Below are 16,511 nucleotides of genomic sequence, written 5' to 3'. Positions count from 1 at the left end.
CTGAACTCGGATTCCTCCTTGTCATCGTTGGGTTTGGGTAGTTCCGCCTTTCCTTTCGCTATGAGTATCTGTAAAATTTCCTCCTTGCCTTTTACCAACGGGGTATAGGTGGGGAAGTCATATCTGGGTCTTCTATTTAGTTATCGTGCCCTGGGGGACCTATCTTCCTCCCGTTCTTTCTTTCGGGTCGGTTCTCCCTCATACGAGATGTTGGTCACCTCCTTCATTCGTCGGTAGTTTTCTTCTTTCCTAATGAATTATTGTACCCTCTCTATCAGTTCTCCAAGGGTATCTGGTTCCCTGCCAGAGATGTCTGTGATGACATCGTCCTGCCTGAGGCCTCTCAACCGAGCGGCGAAAGCGACTTTTGGCTCCAGATCGGGGACCTGTACCATGAGGTTGCGGAATTTCTGCCAATAAATCGCCAAAGTCTCATTTTTTTTCTTGAACCACGTTGAATAACTCGTTGGTCTTTCTCTTGATTGTGGTGCTTCCTCGGAAGGCGTCACAGAAGACCTGTGAAAGTTGTCCAATAGACTTGATTAATTTTGGGGCCAACGCCTGGTACCATGCCTGGGTTGGTCCTTTTAGGATGGTGGCTAAGACTACGCACCATATATTCTGGTTGGTTGTGTATAGGTTCATTACTGCAGTATAGTTGTTAATAAACACTCCGGGGTCCTCCAGGCCGTGGTAATGGTCTAGTGTTGGGCACTTGAAGTTCTTCAGCTTCTCAGATTCCAATATCTCTCGACAGAGAGAGGGTGGTGGATTACCGCTTTCCCCCACAGTCTCTCTTTCTCTCTTTCTCGAGTTAGCTTCGCTACCTGATGTATGAGCACATCACAGAGGGTCGAGTCGTCCGTGCACCCTTCGCTAATCCCCTTCTTTTTAGGGATGTATGGTCGGTTGGAGTCTAACGCTCCACATATGTCCAAGATATTCTCCAGACGCATCTGTTCGCCAGGTTGTAAAGTCAGAGCTCCGGAAGAGAATGCGTTTTCGGGTGAGAAGAGCCTTCTCGCGTGTCTACTGATTGCTTATTCTCTCCCTTCGGGTGTTGCGGCTTTCCTACCGCTTTAGCTTTGCGGAGGCTTTCCTCTAGTCGTTTTGCCTCCTCCTCCCTTCGGAGGTAGTCGGTTTTGACATGTTCTAGCTTGGCCATGAGCTCGACCGGGTTGGGGAGCCTGTGCGGTGATCCGCGTGGGGTGTGCTCGCTTGAAGACATGTCTGCCTTAGGGACTCAGGGAAGTAGTTAGTCTGAAAAGTTCAATAAGTAGGATTCGGGTTACCGAGTTGATGATTTTGCTGGAAAGATGCCCTCCTTCTAGCGCCAAATGCTGATGTCAAAAATTGACCTTCCGTTAGATCAGCATGAAAAGGGTTATTTCCCTAATAGCCCCCAACTTTGTGACCGGTTTCCTGTCTAGCCCTCTACTTTATCAAAAATACCCAGATGACCCCTTTTTTCATATTCTGTTATAACACCGTTACCTAGTCATCATCTCTCTCTCCTCCATCTCATTTTCTCTCTCTGCCACCTCATCTTCTCGCTACCTCATCATCTTCACCGGCGACCTTCAAACATAAAGAAAAAAAATTTATTTGCTCTCTCCTCTCTCTCTCTAAATTTTTTTTTTAACAGACCTAAATCTGGTATGTCCTTGGACCAGACCAGATCTTGGTCTGTTCTTCACGAACAGACCTTTCATGGTCTGTTAAAGAAAAAATATATTTCTTTAGAGAGAAAGAGAGAGGAGAGAGAAAATAATTTTTTTTTTAATGTTTGAAGGTCGCCGGTGAAGATGATGAGGTGGCAGAGAGAGTAGATGAGATGGAGGAGATAGAGATGATGACTAATTAACGGTGTCATAACGAAATCTGAAAAAGGGAGCCATCTGGGTATTTTTGATAAATTAGGGGGCTAGGCAGGAAACCGGTCACAAAGTTGGGGGATGTTAGGAAAATAACCCGCATGAAAAAGAAAGTTGATGCATGACAACCTCCGTTATGTATGATTATTCCGTTAGGTTGAGTGTTATTCAGCCTAATGTTCCTGCTTCCAGCTCTGCTCCTCTTTATTCCAGTTCCTCGCTCCTGCTCCTTGCTCCAGCTCCTCACTCTTGCTCCTGTTCGTCTGTTCTCGAGGGGGGAAAACCTACAAAGGGTTCGAAACCGCTCCGACGCTCAAGCTAGTTAGGGTGCTCTTTGCAGTAAAAGAATGAATATTGATTGATCTTTTTGGGGGCGAGTTATGGGAACTCTGAGTTTCTTGTGATCTTTTTGGAGTAAAGAGATCGTGTCCTGTGAAGGACGATGTGGGGGGCCTTTTATCGGCGATATTAGGCCGACTGTGATTAGTGGTGGTGGTGAGGCGGTTGCCGTCAAACCGAAGGAGAAGTTTCCTCTCTTGAGTATCTAAGGGTTCTCTTAGAGTCTATCTCGGATCTTTGATAAGTGGAAGTTCCTAAGTTCCAGGATTCTTCGTAGATATCTTGCCGTTGTGATAGACTCTAAAGTATTTAAGAGCATCTCCAATGCAAGACTCGAGAAAAACTTTAAAAATCCTATGTGTCAAGTGTGAAAAATGGATCTCTCAATGGTCTCTTTTCTATTTGACTATTTAGAGATATTCTATTTGAAAGCCTTCTCCAATGCAACATTCAAGAGAATCTAAAAACTTATATCTTGGTGTAAAATTTATTGATTTGCTTATGTGGCACTTAGAGATCCTCAAGAGGACACTCTACATTTAGAGTTTGAGTCTTGCGTTGCAGATGCTCTAAGAGAACTACCAAGAAAGTTCTACTAGACCACACTAGCACTTTGGTTTATTTAGCCAAAATTTTATGAGCATGACAACCTGCTGGTCTCTCAGGGCAGTAGGGCTTTAGAGGCAGAATGACTTAAACCTGATCCTCACCTTTCCCTTATCTGGGCGGGCATGCAGGCAAGAAAACCCATTAGAGGGACAGAAAACGTTTAACTTTCGATTATATTAGCAACTGCATTCAAAACCAAGTCACGAATGCCCTAATTATGCACCGCTATGCAAGGTGTGGCAAAACCAACCCCTAGTGAAACTTCAATAAACCGAAGAGCAACGAAAGGCGCCTGAAACTTTCCCTCCTCTTTTCAGTTTTCAACTCTTTACTCACTCAAAACCTTCTTCTCTGATTATACAAGAATGCCCTAAATATGATAAAGGAATTAGAGATCTTCATCTATATTAATAATAAGAATCATGACCAACTTCCCCAAATTCCTATCTCCATATCAACTGTTGAAAATCCTCAAAGCAGAGAAAAACACTCTCTCTGCTCTATCTCTCTTCGATTCCGCCACCCACCATCCAGGTTACACCACCCATTCTCCCCACGTATTTCATCACATCCTCCGACGACTCACCGATCCAAAACTCGTCTTCCATGTTACCCGAATCGTAGAACTCATTCAAACACAACATTGCAGATGTTCAGAAGATGTTGCTCTATCTGCAATCAAAGCTTTTTCAGTCAATTCTATGCCGGAAAAAGCTTTAGAACTTTTCCAGAAAATGAACGAGATTTTTGGGTGTTACCCAGGTATTCGATCATACAATACCCTCCTTAATGCTTTTGTTAAATCCAATCAGTGGAATCGTGCTGAATCATTTTTCACTTATTTTGAAACTGCTGGGATTTTACCCAATTTGGAGACTTACAATATTCTGATGAAGATATTGTGTAAGCGAAAGCAGTTCGGCAAAGCAAAAGACTTGTTGGATTCAATGAGGAACATGGGTTTTGAACCTGACATTGTTACTTATGGTACTATGATCGATTCGTTTGCGAAAAATGGGAAGTTATCTGATGCTTTAGAGGTGTTTGATGAAATGCCTGAAAGAGGGATATATCCTGATGTGGTTTGTTATAATAGTTTGATTGATGGGTTACTTAAATTAGGAAATTTTGACAAAGCTATAGAGATTTGGGAAAGATTATTGGGGGACTCCTCAGTGTATCCTAGTGTAGTTACTTATAATGTTATGCTTAATGGTTTGTGTAAATGTGGGATGTTTGATGAGGGTATTAAGATATGGAACCGTATGTTGATGAACGAACGAAACCCAGATAATTATACCTACTGCACTTTGATTAATGGGTTGTGCAAGTCGGGGAATGTTGATGGAGCATTAATGGTTTATACGGGAATGATCAAGAGTGGGTCTGCTCCTGACATTGTTACCTCTAACGCACTTCTTAATGGATTTTGCAAGGCTGGGAGAATCGATTTTTGTCTTAGATTGTGGGATTCAATGGGGAAGGGTGGTTGTCGTAATATTAGTAGTTACAATGCATTAATGAAGGGTTTATTTGACAAAGGTAAGGTGGATGAAGCAATTTGTATTTGGGACTGTTTACCCGAGAATGGTTGCATCCCTGATTCGTGTACATATGGGATTCTGATTCAGGGATTATGCGAAAACGGATACTTGAACAAAGCCTCAGAGGTTTTGCAGGAGGCAGAAGAAGGTGGTGGTGATCTTGATGCTTTTGCCTATTCGTCTTTAGTTAACGGTTTATGTACAGAAGGAAGATTAGATGAAGCAATTTGTATCTTTAAACAGATGGGTGAGCGCGGTCATAAACCCCATATTATGGTATACAATAAACTTATTGAAGGTTATATTAAGGTTTCTAAAGTGACAGATGCAATCCATGTTTTTAGTGAACTGAAAAATAATGGTTGTTCTCCTACTATTGCAACTTATAACACACTAATAAGTGGCCTATGTAGAGCTGAGAAGATTGTAGAGGCCTCTGCAATTTTAAAAGATATGCTGGAAAAAGGTTTGAAACCAGACGTGACCACATATAGCTCTTTGATTGATGGTCTATGTAGAGATAAGAAGATTGATATGGCTCTAAGGTTATTGGTTCAGATGCTTCGGGACCTAAAGCCTGATGTCATTCTGTACAATATTCTAATTCATGGGCTTTGCTCTGTGGGAAGAGTGGAAGAAGCTTTGAAAATTTATTCAGAGATGAAGAACATGAACTGTGCACCGAATCTAGTGACCCACAACACGCTCATGGATGGTCTTTACAAAGCCAGAGATTGTGCAAAGGCCACGGAGATTTGGTCTCAAATTTTAGAAGATGGGCTACAGCCTGATATTATTTCGTATAACATTGCCTTTAATGGGCTTTGTTCATGTAATCAATTATCTGATGCTATGAGGCTATTAGACCACGCCTTGGTCCAGGGGGTTCTTCCAACTGCCATCACTTGGCACATACTTGTCAAAGCAGTGCTCTATAGTGGGAGTCCATTGACGTGATCATCTGAGAAGTACTATTGCAACTAGGGAGTGAGTCTCCAATATCATAACAAACTGATTCTTATTGTGTTAACCAAATTTTGCAGGATATTAGTTGCAGATTTCATTTTCTAGAGGTGATCAATAATTGAATATATTTCTCCGTTAACTCTTCGGGTGTTAATACCCGTTTCTTTACATTTAATGTTTTCATGCTTGTAATGCATCTTCAAATGTTTTCAGCACTTCATTTTTTAGGTCAATAGGGGAAAACATATGGAGAATTGTGAGCTTACATGGGTTCTGCTTTTGATTTTCCATATCTCCTCGGTTTACCGTGGCTTGATCTGAATTTGTTCTCTTACCTGTTTTATGTAGGACCAGCTGAGTTGAACTACTAAGATGCCCTACTAACTCAAAGTAGTTGCATTTCTCACACATTGGACAAAGCCGGTTTGAGTAATTTCATGCTTAATGGGTCAAATCAGTCCGCTTGGAGTGAGGTTTCGAACTCTCCTTCTCGGAAGCAATATTTTATGAATGCGTAATTTTAGTTACAGAAACTGAAGACATATTAATGTTAGACTATATTTAAAACAGTAAAAAGGTATAACAGCGATCTTTCATGATTCATCTGTCAACTCCAAGTTGACATTCATCAAATTTGGCTTCGTAAATTATCCATTAGCCATTTGATCTTTAATTAAAAAAAAGCATGTTATAAAAGTAATCGTTTTTCCATAGGAGATACATGAAATAGTGATAGAGATTCATTTCTTTCTTCTAAAGTATAAATATTAGCATCAAAACTCTGGTTATGGCGAAGCTATTGCCATGGTCATCTGTTTAGGATGCAAAAGTAAAACGAGCTTGATATATCAGGCTCAAGATGTGAGAATTCACTTGGGTTTATAACTCATGCCACATTTCGCTTTCCTAGTACCCATTAAAGCAGAAGCAAACTGATAACTACTGTATATATTTGCTTTCATCTTTTTCACTTTTATTCATTATCTTAATCAGTTTTTCCTTTTTTAGACGACATATTTTGCTCGTAAATAAATTGGGTAAGCAAAGCCACTAATATTAGTGCTAAAGCTCCTACCTTTAGCCAGTCTGAAGGATTGAAGAACAAGGCATCAGCGAGCCCCACGACTAGCAACCCAATTAATGCAAGGTAAACATTCCTTCTGATACTTGATCCTGCACTTTTTCTTGTTAGTTCTTTGAGCTTTTCAGCTTCCATTTTGGCTTCCTCCTTAATTTTCGCTTCATCCTCAGGTGCTGGCTTATCCCCAAGGTTTTTGAAGAACAGCCCTTCATTCTTGTCCTTCCTTATTTGACCTTCAAAATCCACTACCTTCTTTTCATTCATCTCAATCTCCAATCTGTTGGATTCTGCATTTTCTTCAAAAGCTTGCATTTTATTCTCTAACTTTTCCATTATCTGATTAGCAAAAAAGATTAAGATCTGAGTTATAATCTAAAGAGATATTTTGCATACTTTTCAGACAAAGGAAGGAATAAGTTAAAAACAGACCCTTGTTCCAGCTTCATCAAGTTCTTTGAGAGCATTTTCTCCAATCTCATCAAACTCGTCGTTTGCTTTTTCAGCGAATTCAGTTAGATAAGCAGCGCGCTCGTCTAAATAGTCGGTGAGACGAACTTTCTGGGTTTGAAGCATGGCGATTTTCACTAGAAGTTCTTGCTTTCTTTTATCTCCTTCAGCTGGAGATGGCTCTGATTCGGATCCTGCATCACTAGACTTGCTTAGTGAGAGGAAGAAATTCTTCCTTTTTGGTAATGTTCCTGAGCCAAATGAGTTTTTGTATGGAAGGAAAGAAGTTTGTATGGTCTTCAAGGTGTTCATTCTTTCTCTGTTGTTTGTTAGAGAGAGAGAGAGAGAGAGAGAGAGAGAGAGAGAGAGAGAGAGAGAGAGAGAGAGAGAATATGAGCCTCTTCTTATCAGGAAACATATATTATCTTTTTCAAATAAAGTGATTTTTAATGAAAAGATGTTGGAAAATGCCCTCCTTTCTAGGAGAATATTACAAGATTGCCTTGCTTTTGTTCTAGACCTCCATCTTCATCTTCTTCATCATGAATGGTTTAATGTTTCAATGAATGTAATAGTTGTTTGGATCTCTTTGAAGCTTAGTCAATAATAATGATGGAGAGAGAGAGAGAGAGGAAAACATGTTAATAAATTGATCAAGAATGGAGGTTTCTTTCACTTCTATACCTCCCCCAATACTATATTATTATAATCGAAGATGCAACTCAAACTAAGAATTACTTTAATCAAATTTACAATGAACTAGTAGTTTTCAATTGTAAGAGTAAAACATGAAGCGTGAAACATACTAAAACTGTAAAAGAACGTGACCCTTATTTCACTACCTCCATCACCAATTATTCGCTAAGATACCAGACTAGGACAAATTTTCAACGAAGCGTTCCAGTCGCCTTTTTATAGGTATACAACTTGCAGATGAAGAGATAAGCTAGAAAATTTATTCCACTTAACACAGCCAAAAGCCAATAGAAGTAATCGATGTGCCCGCGGTTGAGATTATCGGGTATCCATCCAAGTTGACCATTTCTAGTACTCACATCTGTAACAATGGTCACAAGAAAACTGCTCAAGTAGTTTCCTAGTGAGACTGTAGTGAGAGAAAGTGCAGAACAAAGACTTCGCATTGCATCTGGTGCTTGATCGTAGAAAAATTCTAATTGCCCAATGAAGGTGAAAACTTCAGCACATCCAATGATAAAGTACTGTGGGATTTGCCACAAAATCGATACAGGTACAAACTCACGATCGTAGTAGTTGTTCTTTCTCACTACTCCAAGGCGATAAACTTCCAATGATCCAGCAACTATCATAGATAACATGGATATTACAAGACCAATTCCCATTCTTTGAAGTTGAGTAAACCCATTTTGATGGCCAGTGATCTTTCTTGCAAATGGGACAATGAGAAAGTCATAGATGGCTACCCATATAAGGACACTAATCGTGTCGAAACTAGACAGAGAAGCGGATGGGATTTTCAGTTTTCCAAAATTTGGATCCATGGTGTTCCCTTGTTCAACAAAAATTGTGCTCATTTGACTATATACAGCAGAGAATACAATACCAGTTGCCCATATCGGAAGCAAACGAATAATTGCTTTTAGTTCTTCGACTTGAGTCACAGTACAGAGTCTCCATGTACTCGCTGCTCCTTTCTCGCTAACGTTTTCAGTAACCACAGCAGCCCTGTCGAAGAATCTGGAACGCGAAAAAAGGAGTTTTAAGATACCATGAAATGGAGTATAAGGTTCAAACATGTCATGAAATTTTTTCCACCAACAAAATGAGTGATTCTGAAGTTAGTGGGACATCATTTTTTAAGGTTCGTGTTTTTTAATGACGGGCGGAAAGAATATAAGAACTTACCCCAAACCATTAGTATGTTCGAGCTTTCGGCTTCCTTGTATGGCAGACTCGCCTTCTGCAGTCTCGTAAAGAAGCGACTTATCTTCAGGAATTTTCGCACCAGACTTTCTAAAAGATGCAACTATAACCTGACAAATCCTTGTAATAGGACTTTTTCCGGGTTTCTGGTAACGATACAGTCTAGTACCAGAAAAGAAAGTTCCGACTGCAATAGCCATTGCAATAGCTGGAATTCCAAATCCTAAACCCCATCCAATATTTTCTTGTACATAAACCAATGCTGTCGAAGCAATTAAAGCCCCTACATTGATGGAGAAATAGAACCAATTGAAGTACGAGTTCTTCTTTGTCTTTTCTTTTTCATCTGCATCGTCAAACTGATCAGCACCGAACGATGAAACACAAGGCTTAATTCCACCGGTTCCAAGAGCAATGAGATAAAGTGCTAAAAAACAGAACGTTTTTTGCGCACTTGTTGGATTACAGACACCCTTATCGTCACAAGATGGTTTTAGTCCATGAATGGTTGTTGTCATGGTTAGTAATGTCATTCCCTAAGAAAAAAAAATTCAAAATCGAAATTTAAACTAAGCAAGTCCAAAAGACTAAAATTTTGTTAAAACGAATAAAGTACTAGTGATCGAATCAGTTCTTACGAAAACATAGATGATAGAGAAACTAGCAATTGTCCAGTATCTACCCAAGTAAGAATCAGCAAGAAATGCACCAAGTAATGGTGTAGCATAACAAGTTCCTGACCAATTCGATACATTTTTCGCTGCCACAGCGTTTCCTTGGTTAAGACGTGTTTTTAGATAGTTCACCAAATTAGTACTCATCCCATAATATGCCAATCTTTCACAAAACTCATTTCCTGTAAGAAAAACATAAAACTTCAATTTCACTAGAAATCTAATTCTTACCCATATATTCAATCTATAAGAAATCTAAGATTGTTCTTGAAGTAATAAGGTAATTAGTGATTAAACAAATACCAAGAATGAAAGGGCAAGCTTTCCATGTTCCAGTTTTCTTTCTAATAGCAGGTTTGTTATTAAAATCAGTTGTTCCATCTTTAGTCAATCTGTCATTATCAATGTCCATTTCTTCTTCAAAACCTTCCTGTAATCAACAAAGGATTTTAAAATCAAATAAGAAATACAAATCACAGAAAATTTCTTCCAAGACTAATAGAAAAAAAAAACCCTATAAAGGGTAGATTTGAATTAATAAAATATTATATACCATCTTAAAAAGTAAAATCAAAACATACCCATCTTTTAAAATTCCCTAAAATCATTAAACAAATAAAACCCACCTTTTTAGATGTTAAAATCAACTAGTTTTAAAAACCCAAAAGAACAACACAAGAGAGATTATCAGAGAGTAATACCTTGGCTTGAAGATAGAATAATGAGAGAGAGGGAGAGAGAAAGAGAAGTCAATATAATATTAACAGAATGAAATCCGAAATTCGAATCCGTTATTTAAACAAGAAAAAGATACTGTACACAAGGGAGTGTGATCTGAATAATATTCTAATCATACATATAGCGACACGTGTTAATGAGTAGTCCTTACTCAATGGTTGATGTCATGTTTTATGCCGACTGGATGATAAACAGCCGTTGGATTTGATTCAGCTTGACTACAGATTCCGTTTTAATTTTTTTCTTCTTAAATTAGGTTTGGTACGGTTGGAAGTTAGCTAAAAAGTCAAGATTCTCGCAAAAATATCGGATTTGTTCATTTAAGGGGGTTATTTTGCAATTTTAGGATGCTGCTATACAAAACCTTTCTTTTGCTCAATATAGCTATCATACAAATTCTTACTATCATTTTTAGGAAAAATATCTTATTTTAGTGGTAAGTGAATAACTTTATTTAAATATTAGGGCAAGTCCAATGTGGTGGGGGTTGGGGCTCCCAATTTGAATTTGGGTGCCCCAACCCCCAGCCCTTGGCTACCAACTCGGGAGCTCCCGGGCTGGGAGCCCGACGTTGGAATTGAGAACAACCCCGGGGCTCACAAAATTCAGGGGCTCCCAAAATTGGGAGCCCGAGCCCCACATTCGACTTGCCCTTACACTTGGAAAGCTTTGAAAAGAAATGAAAATTTTAGAGCTATTTGACCAAGAGAAGAAAGTGTAATAAGTTAAATAGTTTTGTCAAACAATTATAAAGTTTTGTTTAGCATTTGTCTTTTCAATATCAGCATGCTAGATGTAAATACATATGTAATTATACACACTTTACATGTCAAAATGAATCAAATGTCTTTCTAAATATGCAACACACCCGAAAAGAACCTCAAACCATAAATCATCCCAACAAACCCGTATTAGTCTGTCTTAATCATGTGGCGTGGAGCGGTAACTAATTGCACATATCTAAAGAATTGAATCTAGACTTTGTGTTTTAGAAACATTCTTCCAAATTACGTGAAAGTGCAAGTAATAGAAGAATTAGTAATTTTTTATTCATATGGGAAACAATGTTATTTTCTCAAGAAACATTTTACATGCTATTTGACAAGGAATTTAATAAAACGAAAAAAACTAAAGAATCTTCTATGTATCTTTTGCATATTGAGTTTGTCCATTTGAAATCCATAAAAAAAAAACTTGAAAATGGTGATAGTTAAAGGATATGTGAATCCGATTGGGAGTGGCACATTCGAATTCGAAAAGAGAGAAAGATAGAAAACTAAACAATTCAAGTTCATAGAAACAAAAGCAGAGACAAGTTTGGTGCTCAAACATACCTTAATTTTGTTGAGAATGGAGAGAAAAGCCCTTGATAATTTCACCCTGAGGTTTAGGGTTAAATTTATATTTGATTACAAGAAGTAAGGATTTCAACTAATGAATATAGACAGAAACCCGTCTAGAAGGATGACCATTGTTTGATGGTAATTAAGTTGTGTATGAGCTGGGAGGGTTTCTATTTCTAGGAAGACAATTTTCTCTTTTCTTTCCTCGTGAGGAAATAGGAAATAGTTTTGAGGAATTATAATGGCACCATTGTGCCAAGTCTCTCTGATACCAGGCTGGTTTTAGAGACACAAATTACTATACACACCGCGTTCGGTACATTTTTAATGTTGAGACTATGTTATTCACACACCACCTTCTTCCCCGTTTTTAGTTGGAAAGTCACTATGACCTCCATCGGCTCTCCCCGACTCTCTATACAACTCTCATACCTCTTTTTGTCCTTTATGATCTCTTCGTCTTTAGCTGAATTTCTCTCCTTTAGTCTCTCGATCTTTCTACAACCCGTTTGGTTCCGCTAAAATTAAGCTAAAAAACCAACTTTATACTTGTTTTAAACGCTTATTGAAAATTTTATGCATTTGGTTCGAAAAAAACCGTAACTTATTTATTTTCTCCAAAAAGAGGAAACCACAATCTCGTAGCTTTTGTATAATTATTTCTGAAAAAGCTAAGTTATGAAGAAAAAAAAAATTCTTTCTTTTGTCACGATCAATAAACATTTAGGACCATTGCAACTACTTCACTTCCATCACTACCCAGGGGCAGCCCCAGCCTCTAGTTTACATTACCGGCCTCTAGTTTTCTCTTGAGCATCGACCATGGACTAAATCTATTATATTACCAGTTAAAGGTCACTAATTAAGGTTTGTTTACCAAATGGGGCACAACTCGCGTACGTAATTGGAAAACCCCCTTCTTTAGTAGGTGAATAGTAATGACGTAGGAATTATACAGTTCAATACAATTCAAGCAAAAGAACGCCCAAAACGGAAAAGTTTTTTGTTGTCTCTTTTCTTTGCCAATTTTACATCTTCTGTCCTTTTCTTAGTTTCACACTCTACCAAGAGCTATCGACGGAATCTTGCTAGTTGAGCCCTGACACGGAAGATTGACACGAGCATCTTAAATACCTTAAACTCTGTGTTGACTCAAAGGCAAGCAAAGAGGTAAGCCCAAGCCAGTTTAGGTAAGACCGTAAGAGCTCTACTTTAATATCGACACAACGTAGGGAGGTATGCAGAAGTCCAATCGGCATTTGAGACCTACTCTGCCTCGAGGCAAGGGTGAAGGCGGACTAGAATCAGCTTCGCAACCTGAGCCCTGCTTTAGTCAGAGATACGAGGTTTGGTTTTTGATAGGCATAAAATAGGTTTATTCCCGCAAGTATACGGGGTCAAGTTATAGTAAGTCAGTAAATTCGTGAATCGTCCCAAGGAATAGGTAGGTAACTTCGGATATTGAATGCGGGTTTAACCCAATAATCAAGATGTCAATAGCTAACTTAGACTAAAACACACACCCACCCCACTCATAACTTTGATAATTGATTTGCAAGAAATAAGAAAATAAATAAAACTAACTAAACTATCTAAGTGAGAGGTAAGAGGATATCTAAGGTTATAAAATCCCCCGCATACTTTCACTTTATAAAACAAACACTCAATTACTTAAATCTCTTTTGTATATACTCCGGATCCAATATAATGAACTATTTGGATTCCGGATGATGTTCTAGATAAAACAATTTTATAATTACTAATTCTAATTGTCTTTCTTATAGAGATTCGGATTGCTTAACTATTATTCATCATCTAAAAAGCATACTCCATCTAACAACTTAACGAAAGTATGAAATATCTAATTATGAGGCATGAGTAATGGAAAGAAAATCCAATCCATATAGATAAACAATCAATAGACATTAAAGCACATCAAGGGATTTAATTAATCAAGAACAAGTATTACAAAGATCCAAAATGGGTTCATCTACAACCTTAGATGGCTAAGTTAACTATACATGGAATCTAGAGTATCATTCATTGACATTGTAAAATAAATGAAAATACTAAGAAATTAATGAAAAGAAATCACCAAGAATGTTCAAAATCCATATACTCATGTATCTCCATTTTGTCCAAGGTTTGCTCCATTTGTGCTCAAGAATATTACTCCAAGAATTCCAAGTAATAGCTATTTTATTGCCACCCAAATAAGAAAAAGAAAGGGAAAGAAGAAATTAGATGTAGAAAGAAGTTAGAAAGAAGAGATGGAGGGGGATAAAAATGATAGAAGAATATGAAAGAAAGAAGGAGATGACTATTAATGAAATAATAGTGGTAGAGAGGAAGTAGTAGTAGTAGTAGAGAAAGATGGAAGAAAAATGGAAAAGATGGATTTAGTAGTAGAGAATATAGAAAGAAATAGGTAAGAGGGGATTGAGAGGGTTTTCAAGTCTAGGAAGAAATGAAAGAGTAGAGATTTATTTATAAATGGGTTGATGGCTAGGGTTTTAGGAGTTTATTGGGAGAAAATGGGAGAAAGAGAGTTAAAATAGGAAGTTAGGGTTGCTTTCTACTCAAGAATAGGATTCTTATTGGTTGAAAATTAAGGAATGACAAAAAGAGAGGCAAAGTGGTAATTTCCAGGGACTTAAAAGTAAAAACCCTAAAGTTAAAGCAATAAAGGAGTCTGGTGCGGCTAGGGTTTAAATTCGGATGATTTGGTGTAACCGGATCCATGTAACTAAGTTGCAGTAGAAGTAGTATCCGTCGGACGAGAAGAACGCGGGATCGTGAGGGACGGGAGAGAGCCACGTGTCCGGGAACATGAAGATTAAGCAGCTTCGGGTGCACGGCGGGATTATAAGAAATAGAGCTGAACCTTGGCAGCCGTTGGATCTAGAAAATGCGGAAGCCAACGGTCGAGATTAAAAAGTAGGAGCGGGACTACTGAAATAGGATACAACGCGCTACACTGAAGCGTGCTCATGGGTCCATTTCGGTGCTAAGAGGGATTACGGAACTTGGATGAAACAGCCTCTAGGATGCGACCTGTGTCTTGAGATATACCGCGGGCCAGAATCGTGCCCGACATTGTACCGAAAGCTGACCAAATGTTGACCTGACTTTGACTTTGGCTAATTCCCTCGTCCGGACTCCGATTTGACTTCCGTTTTCTCCTACGGACTCGTCTCGACCTCTACTTTTCACCTATGTACTCGCATTGGCCAAAATACCAGAATGCCCTTGACTCCAAATGACCAAACTACCCTTTGTATCCGTTTCTAACCTTTTTTCATACCTAACTCTGCAAAAGATACTTAATCAAGAAAACCAACCATTTTATTACAAATAAAGACTCAAACAGACTAACTCGGCTAATTTAAACGACTCCGATGAGACATTTTCACGACCCATCAGTTTTCGCACACGAGACATGAGAACTGGTGCCTTGCCACCGCAACATCTCAGTCGTACATCGCCATAACTCTCCAAACCTATGTAAGCATATCAGATATAGTCGAAAAATGGAAAGAAGGTAATCTTCTCCACTCTCACATATTGAATTGTTTTTTCTAAAGGCAAAAAATATCCTAGTGACTTGAGCTTCGGAGAGTCTTTTCTGATTTTTGCAAGTCCTTTTCCTACTTGAAGTTAACCAGAACGTAAAGAGAGTTCACGAGTCAGATCAGAACCAACAATATACTTGAAAAAGCACTATCCATCATCACCCACCATCACACCTCAACTACCACAATTCCTGGATCACAATACTTCTAAGGCTCCACCACCACCACCCTAACCACTACCAACACCACCACTACCACTGTTACACTGCACCACCACTTTTGCTACAAGAGTCACCGTGAAAATCATAATAAATTAAGTTTAAGTTAAATATTTCCATGAGAAAAGAAAGAAATACTATAATGTAAATTATGTTACCAAACTAATGTTTTGACTTTGTTTCATTGTAAGCAGCATTTTTTGCCAAATAATACTTCTGATAATTTTTTTTACTTCTATTAGACGTAGAAGTAGTTCTACTACGGATAAAAGTGTTTCTTTTGGTCGCCAAACGACACCTAAATTGACCAAGTATATCAAGTGATATGTGGGAATAACAAAAAAGTGTGTACTTAAATTTTCCCAACCGCTAGGGAAGTTCCTAAAGTGCACCTTTGTCTTTGGCCTAAATGGCCGCAACAGCTATAGGCGCCACTGACCATAGTTGTCACGTTGCTCTCTCGTTTGAATGGTCTCCTCTTCTTCTCATCTTCCTCTTCTCATCTTCAATTCAGCTTTACATATGGGCAAGTGAGGAAGATTGACAATGAAGTGAGCAAAAAGTGATAGTGAAGAAAAGAGGAAAGAAGAAGGGAATCCGACCGAATCCAGTGATTTTTAATTTCTAACTCAAACTAAAATCTGAGTCAAAAAAGTTAAAAGTTTTTAACTTATTTTAAGCGCTTATTGAAAATTTTATGTGTTTAGTTCAAAAAAATTGCAACTTATTTTAAGCAAGAAAAACTCATTTTCTCCAAAAAAAAAAAAAAAAAAAAAAAACAGAAGCCACGATTTCGTGGCTTTTTCATAGCTGTTTTTTAAAAACTAGTTATTAAAAGAAAATAAAATATTTGTCTTTTTTGTCACCATCAATAAACATCCACCACTATCACAACCACTTCACCACCTCCATCACAACCACTCCACCATCTCTGCCACCTCCGCCCGCCACCATCACTCCACCACCTCCTGCCATCACCCCAGCATCTCTGTCACCATTCCACCACTTTTGTCGGAACTCCACCACCACCACAACTTCTCTACAACCATAAAAAACAATTTACAACTACTCCACCATATCCGCCACCACTCTACCACCATCGCCGTCATTTCACCACTTCCCCTGCAACTCCACGACCTCTGGCGCAACTCTACGACTTCTGACACAACTCCATCGTCAACACACTAGTTTCGCCCCAACTCCA

The 16,511-nt window shown here is 38.5% G+C and overlaps 3 protein-coding genes across 17 annotated transcripts; 1 reads left to right on the top strand and 2 right to left on the bottom strand.

Annotated features, from left to right (window-relative positions):
• Positions 1-2,856: 2,856 nt before the first annotated feature.
• LOC147557976 (Pentatricopeptide repeat (PPR) superfamily protein) lies at positions 2,857-7,316 on the top strand. 15 transcript variants are annotated; one of them, XM_086659518.1, is made up of 4 exons: positions 2,857-5,439; positions 5,681-5,805; positions 6,341-6,479; positions 6,814-7,316. In XM_086659518.1, exon 1 carries the CDS (start codon positions 3,245-3,247, stop codon positions 5,321-5,323), a length of 2,079 nt encoding a protein of 692 aa, XP_086515644.1. In that variant the 5' UTR covers positions 2,857-3,244; the 3' UTR covers positions 5,324-5,439; positions 5,681-5,805; positions 6,341-6,479; positions 6,814-7,316. The 15 variants fall into 15 exon arrangements, with proteins under 15 accessions (XP_086515644.1, XP_086515653.1, XP_086515651.1 ...); XM_086659527.1 differs by having other exon boundaries at positions 2,922-5,353; positions 5,681-5,800; positions 6,917-7,316; XM_086659525.1 differs by having other exon boundaries at positions 2,922-5,353; positions 5,681-5,800; positions 6,584-7,316.
• LOC147557977 (8-amino-7-oxononanoate synthase) lies at positions 6,284-7,172 on the bottom strand. The gene is made up of 2 exons (XM_086659534.1): positions 6,843-7,172; positions 6,284-6,749 (listed from the first exon to the last, which is right to left on the bottom strand). The coding sequence occupies exons 1-2, from the start codon at positions 7,170-7,172 to the stop codon at positions 6,318-6,320; spliced, it is 762 nt and encodes a 253-aa protein (XP_086515660.1). The 3' UTR covers positions 6,284-6,317.
• A 193-nt stretch (positions 7,317-7,509) lies between the features above and the next one.
• Positions 7,510-10,316, bottom strand: LOC147557975 (protein NRT1/ PTR FAMILY 8.2-like). The gene is made up of 5 exons (XM_086659533.1): positions 10,138-10,316; positions 9,740-9,866; positions 9,401-9,618; positions 8,745-9,298; positions 7,510-8,576 (listed from the first exon to the last, which is right to left on the bottom strand). The coding sequence occupies exons 2-5, from the start codon at positions 9,846-9,848 to the stop codon at positions 7,748-7,750; spliced, it is 1,710 nt and encodes a 569-aa protein (XP_086515659.1). The 5' UTR covers positions 9,849-9,866; positions 10,138-10,316; the 3' UTR covers positions 7,510-7,747.
• Positions 10,317-16,511: the final 6,195 nt, after the last annotated feature.

Source organism: Eschscholzia californica, unplaced genomic scaffold (assembly GCF_041429995.1).
Source record: "Eschscholzia californica isolate CP2 unplaced genomic scaffold, dmEscCali1.0.p SCAF_2, whole genome shotgun sequence".
NCBI classification, from domain to species: Eukaryota; Viridiplantae; Streptophyta; class Magnoliopsida; order Ranunculales; family Papaveraceae; genus Eschscholzia; species Eschscholzia californica.
This window is presented reverse-complemented; position numbering and strand designations above follow the sequence as displayed.

Bases quoted from the DNA above. Each gene is read 5' to 3' on its own strand.
- LOC147557976 (XM_086659518.1), top strand. From the start codon at position 3,245: ATGACCAACTTCCCCAAATTCCTATCTCCATATCAACTGTTGAAAATC.
- LOC147557977 (XM_086659534.1), bottom strand. From the start codon at position 7,172: ATGAACACCTTGAAGACCATACAAACTTCTTTCCTTCCATACAAAAAC. The intron at 6,750-6,842 runs GTCTGTTTTTAA...TTTGCTAATCAG, and splicing joins TTGATGAAGCTGGAACAAGG to ATAATGGAAAAGTTAGAGAA.
- LOC147557975 (XM_086659533.1), bottom strand. From the start codon at position 9,848: ATGGACATTGATAATGACAGATTGACTAAAGATGGAACAACTGATTTT. The intron at 9,619-9,739 runs GTATTTGTTTAA...TTTTTCTTACAG, and splicing joins AGCTTGCCCTTTCATTCTTG to GAAATGAGTTTTGTGAAAGA. The intron at 8,577-8,744 runs GTAAGTTCTTAT...TTCGCGTTCCAG, and splicing joins GAACATACTAATGGTTTGGG to ATTCTTCGACAGGGCTGCTG.